Source organism: Quercus suber, unplaced genomic scaffold (assembly GCF_002906115.3).
Source record: "Quercus suber isolate HL8 unplaced genomic scaffold, Cork oak 2.0 scaffold_304, whole genome shotgun sequence".
NCBI classification, from domain to species: domain Eukaryota; kingdom Viridiplantae; phylum Streptophyta; class Magnoliopsida; order Fagales; family Fagaceae; genus Quercus; species Quercus suber.
Window position 1 is genome coordinate 21,963 of NW_027069760.1, and position 6,110 is coordinate 28,072.

Here is a 6,110-nt window from a genome sequence, read left to right on the forward strand (position 1 = left end):
CTCACGCCTGAGAAAAAAAAAAAAAAAAAAAAAAAAGAAAGGGAAAAAGGAGGTCAAAACATGAAAATGAAAACGCGCCGTCAGAATAATCTCAATCCAAACACCCCTTTATAAGAGTTCAGACAACTTGAGACTACCTAGGTTTTTCCCCAAAAACTTACTAAAAAAGCATTGTGTGAAATGGATTGTTTATAGATAGATTTACTGTTGGTAATCATACCTGCCACAATCAGGCAGTGGTGGCTAGTTGTTGCCATCTCAGCAAAATCACTTCTCTTCTGGCTGGGTCCCCCACACCATTTTCTTGGAAAAGTAGGTCCCACTCTCTGCATTACCCAAAAGGCCAAAACTTACCTTTTTTTTCTATTCTTTTTTTTTCTTTTTTTTTTTCAGTTTTCAGTTTAACTTTTCACCCATCAAAATCCAAAAACCAAAAAAAAAAAAAAAAAACGAAAAACGAAAAACGAATTACAACAAGTCCATCGGACACACTCAAATGGCTGATTCGCTCAGCCATTAATAAATTATAAAGCTTTTTCTCTTCGACGTAACAGCTCTCTCTCACGCTTCCTCATCTTCTTCTTTTACTTCTTACTCTCTCTCTCTCTCTCTCTCTCTCTCTCTCTAGAGGATTTATTACTCTTTGTTGATTTTCTCATCTGGGTATCATTTGAATCTTCAAAAACGGGTTTCTTTTGCGATTTTTGGACTCGGTTCCTTGTGACTTTTGGCTCAGCTTTTGAATTCTGATCTGGGATTTCAGTGAACTGAGTATTGGGGGCATCCGATTTTGGAGTGTGTGCTTGGATTGGAGCCGAGAATGCCACAGGACTTGTCGTCCGACCACGACCCAGACGATTCAGACACTGAGTTCATTGAGGTTGATCCCTCTGGTCGATTTGGTCGGGTCTGTTAATTCCTCTACTTCATTCAAAATTTCATTTTTCTTTTTCTTTTTTGGTTTAATCTATGTTGCTGTTTATAATTTGAAGTGTTATTCAATTTGTTCAAATATTTTTGCTTGTAAAATTAGTCAATGCTTCATTTCTCTTTGATTAATGGCCTTTTAGTTGTTCAAAGTACAAGTTTGGTTTGATTTGTTTTGGTGATTTATTGATGGCATTTCTCTTTGATTAATGGCCTTTTAGTTGTTCAAAGTACAAGTTTGGTTTGATTTGTTTTGGTGATTTATTGATGGGTTTTGTTTTTTTTGTTTAATTGAATGGTGGTTTTGCAGTACAAAGAGGTTCTAGGTAAAGGAGCTTTCAAGAAAGTGTATCCTTGTGTTCTATATGCTATGTTAAATTCTGAATTTATACTTAAACTTGCAATTAGGTGCATTATGAATAATTAGAGTAATGCTAGGACACAACATTTTTCTTAACTGTTGATGTGGCCAGTTGTGATTGGAACGACACACTTTCACTTGGATCCACCACTGACACCAGTTTTATTATGCACAAATCATAACAGGGCATATCAACATTCATGAAAAATATTGTGTCCCCAGACTTATTGGAAAAATCAAGGTCCATTATATGTGGAATATTTTTGTGTCCTTGATCCAAAATGGGAATTCAGATATCGAGCATTTGATGAATTGGAAGGAATTGAAGTAGCTTGGAATCAGGTTAAGGTGGCAGATATATTACGGAACTCTGAAGATTTGGAGCGTCTATATTCAGAAGTTCATTTACTCAAGACTTTGAAGCACAAGAACATAATTAAGTTTTACTACTCATGGGTCGACACAAAAAATGAGAGCATTAACTTCATTACTGAGATTTTCACTTCTGGAACATTGCGGCAGTGAGATTCTATATTCTACTATAGCTTATTAATTTCCCTTTTTTTTTTTTTTTTTTTTGGGTTTCTGATTTTGCTTTTGTTGAGGGTTTTATTTCTGAATATTGTGTAGATACCGAAAGAAACATAAATATGTTGATTTGAGAGCAATGAAGAAATGGTCTAGGCAGATTCTAGAGGGCCTTCAGTACCTTCACAGTCATGACCCACCAGTTATTCATCGAGATTTGAAGTGTGATAACATATTTGTCAATGGGAATCAAGGTGAGGTGAAAATTGGTGACTTAGGCCTGGCTGCCATTCTTCGCCAGGCTCGTTCAGCGCATAGTGTCATTGGTGAGGATTGTATTATTATTTATTATTTTCCTTTTGAGATTAGACTTATTTGGAAACTTTGTTACTGGGGCAGCAACATAATTGCTATTGTGTCTTCAGGTACTCCAGAGTTCATGGCACCAGAGCTTTATGAAGAGGAATACAATGAGCTTGTAGATATTTATGCTTTTGGCATGTGCTTGCTAGAGTTGGTCACCTTTGAGTACCCTTATAGCGAGTGTGCCAATGCAGCTCAAATATACAAGAAAGTGACATCGGTAAGGCCTTAACAATCTTTGATCCTTTTCAATTATTATTGCAGTTGAAGTTTGTTTTAAAATTTCTATTATGTTTTTACATTGCTTGACTTTGTCTTATTCCAGAGCTTTTGTAGTCTTTGAAAAGCTGTCTTTTTGAAAACAGTAACATGATATGATCATTGGATCCTTTGGATTCTCTATTGCTCTAGAAAATCTAAATTTGTAAAAAAAAAAAAATATATATATATATATATGTTTGTACAAGTTCAAATTTTGAAGCAAGATAATGGCATCTCCATGTTTATAGTCTTTTCATGCTAATCTTGCTTTTAACCAGTGCATGACTTTACACAGCCAATGTCGGTACATTTGTCATTGGATATTCCAGTCTGTGCAAGATTCTAAATGCAGATGATTATAGTGGATACTTTATGTTCTTGAAATCTTGCATTCTTTTAAAAATGTGCATGCCTTTATACAGCCAATGGGGAGGAGAGCGGGGTGGGGGGGAAATCACCGAATCAGATAGAATTTTTAAGTGTAGAGAGAGGTACAGATTGAACCAAATAATATGAGCAGACACTCTAGGACTTTTTGAAACAATTTGGAAGAAGAGAATCCATGTCATTCTGAGTGCATTGATAGTGGAAGAATTTCCGGCAGTATTTATCATTGCCATTATGGGCTATTATAGGAAATTTTGAAATTCTGTTTAGGATTAGCTGAAAATAAGTCATTGCTGAATAGGATCTCCACTTTCTGGACAATTCAGCCCTTGTATTTAGTTGATGCATGTGAAAGTTGTTAATTGAGTATATGTGTCCTTATTCTGAGATAGATCTCCCTTTTCTTTGCTCACATAGGAGCTCTCTCCTAAATTTAGTGAGAGTTGGTGTAGTTTCTAGTAGCTGACCTAATAAAACCTTCTGGTCTATAGAGATCAAATAGTGTTAGACAACTGATTTATGATTTCATATGGAAATGTGAGATGATTGTTTGATTGAAAGAGAAAAAGATATAGTTAGGGTCATCTTATCAAATATTCTCAACCACTTCATCGTTTATGATTTTTTTTTCCTAAGTTTTTTTGAAAATTTTTAATTTGAAGAGTTATAAAAGGTCTTAAGATTGAAAAACACTTGAAGCCTTGGGAAATCCTGTGCAAGAAAAATTATTTATTTTATATTAGTAAATGGGTGAGTTGGTGTTGTATGTGTAAAGGGGATGGGGAGCATTTGCTTCTTCATTGCCCTCTTGCCAGAGAGTTGTGGGATATGATTTTTTTCCCTATTTGGGGTTCAGTGGTGATGCCTTGGGGGGTTATATGTTATAGATTTACCTGCTTGTTAGCAAGGAATATTTGGGAGACATCAGAATGGTGAGATTTGGAAAGCCATCCCTCATTGCTTGATTTGGTGTCTTTGGCAGGAATGAAATGCTAGAATTTTGTAGGGGTGTGAACAGACTATTCTAGACCTGAAATTGCAGTTCCTCTGAACCTTTTTTGAATGGATGAAAGCATCAGGATTCTTTTCTTTCAACTTATTAGAGTTTATAAATCATTGCAATCTTAAGGCTTAGTTGTGATGTGCATCTAGCATACATCGTGTGTATTTGGGCATTCCATCTCTCTTAATAAAACTTATTATTTATCAAAAATTTAGTATCTAGATATTTTCATTACTTATCCCAAAAAAAAAAAAAATTAGTATCTAGATTGTCATATCAGTTCTTTTTCTTTCTAGGGAATAAAGCCGGCATCATTGGCAAAAGTGACAGACCCTTCAGTTAGAGCATTTATAGAAAAATGTATTGCAAAAGCCTCTGAACGCTTGCCAGCCAAGGAACTTCTAATGGATCCTTTTCTCCGATCAGATGAGGATTATGAAAGTATAGGGCGTTCTCTAAATCTTAGAACCCGCCATACAAGTAAGTTTCAGTATTTTCTACCGATATCAAAGGCCTTTATGTTATTGTCCTCACATTTTGACATGTCAAACACAGAAGGCAGTGATGATCAGATTGATATTGGTGAAAATGCTAAGGATTCATCTCCTGAGATTAGTAGAGATTTCACAGTTCAAGGTCAGAGGAGAGATGTTCACACAATATTTCTGAAACTACGAATTGCGGACTCCTCAGGTTGTCTATCCATCTCTGTTTCTTTTCAGTTCTTCTAATTTTAAACCAAAAGAAGAAGATATTTTTATTAGCATTTACAGCTGTTAAATTGAAAAGTTTCCACATGGGACCAGGTCATTATCGCAATATCCACTTCCCATTTGATATTGAGGCAGACACTGCAGTTGCTGTTGCTAGTGAAATGGTCGAGGAGTTGGACCTGAGTGATCAAGATGTTTCAACAATTGCTGAAATGATTGATGCAGAAATCCGGTCCCATATTTCAGATTGGGCGCCAAGAGAACTCCCTGAAGATAGTTTTACTGGAGAGGTTGTAAGTTCTGATAGCAGTGCATCTGAAGCCAAGGAAGATGGCTCTCCCTTCCTGAATGAGTCTACTCTTTCTGCTGGCAATCTTGCATTGGAAAGATTTCCTTCAGGTCGTAAGTATTGGTCTGACTCACCAAAGGCATTTGGTGGAAGCTCTCCAGCAAAGTCTAGCCCCTCAAACTTGTCTTTTCAGGTGGATTCGGTTGCTGCCGGATCTAGCTCAACTGGAGATAATGAAAACTCTCCTGATTCCCATGAAGACACAGAAAATCAATGTTTTGATGCTTTGCATGAAGAGTCTGAGGATGAGCGTGTTTCTGATGATGACAATAATAGTGAAGAGAAGGAAGCTAGTCTGCCTGTTGATCTGCACCTTGGCAACAACAGTAGTGCAGCTGCAGATCTACATTCTAGCAACGGAGGTCATCCTTTGGAAGACAACTATCTTGAATCAGAAGATGTCAAGATAATCGCTGAGAAACTTGAGACTCTGTCAACAAAGCAGCAAGAAGAGTTAAACGAGTTAAAGAGGAAGCATGAACTGGCCATATCTGATCTTTTGACAAGACTATCTCCACAGATCCGTCAAGAGGTTTTAAAAACGTGTAAAGAAAAAATACCTGACTATATAAGGCAGAGTGAGACACAATGCTAAACTTAGCATTTTAAAGACAGACCCTATACAAATTGAAAGTGGTGTTTCTCACATCTTCTACTTGCCATTGATTAGAAGTTTAGAATATGTCACTAACTTTTCCAGAAAAGAGAGACAGTTTTACTCATGTTGGAAGGGCTGAAGATGTTTTGTACCCAATGCACAAAGCTCCTACTTTTGCTTAAAGCTCAATAATCTTTCACATGTTGACATATTCTATAAAGCTGAAAGATATTTCACATGTTGATAAAGTTGGGAAACATAAGTTTGTAGCTGCAAATCATGCTGCTGGATGTGTTTAATTGAGTTCTTCTGTTTTAAGGGGAATGCCAAATAAGATATGGGTGATTGGTGTTGTATGGAGAGACATGCGGCAAAGAGTTATTGACTCAGAGTCATGGTTGTTGAAGAAATTTACTTTTCTAGAGTGGCTCATGATGGGGCAAGCACAAAGATTGAATCCAGCACATTCTTCATTTCGCACACATCAAGCGATGCTGCTGAGCTGAGACAGGTCTGATAAATAATCTGTGTATTATAAATCTGCACATTCTTAAAGATTTACACATCATCATACTAATAGTTTCATAAGGGTAATCAAAATTTATGGATTGGTATTACTT

At 36.4% G+C, this 6,110-nt stretch overlaps 1 protein-coding gene across 6 annotated transcripts; it reads left to right on the forward strand.

Moving 5' to 3' along the window:
* Positions 1–444: 444 nt before the first annotated feature.
* On the forward strand, positions 445–6,101 carry LOC112012251 (probable serine/threonine-protein kinase WNK3). 6 transcript variants are annotated; one of them, XM_024044626.2, is made up of 8 exons: positions 446–907; positions 1,238–1,275; positions 1,582–1,809; positions 1,919–2,142; positions 2,242–2,399; positions 4,127–4,310; positions 4,389–4,523; positions 4,637–6,101. In XM_024044626.2, exons 1-8 carry the CDS (start codon positions 821–823, stop codon positions 5,485–5,487), a joined length of 1,905 nt encoding a protein of 634 aa, XP_023900394.2. In that variant the 5' UTR covers positions 446–820; the 3' UTR covers positions 5,488–6,101. The 6 variants fall into 6 exon arrangements, with proteins under 6 accessions (XP_065638565.1, XP_065638566.1, XP_023900394.2 ...); XM_024044625.2 differs by having other exon boundaries at positions 447–907; positions 4,386–4,523; XM_065782493.1 differs by having other exon boundaries at positions 445–907; positions 1,919–2,399.
* Positions 6,102–6,110: the final 9 nt, after the last annotated feature.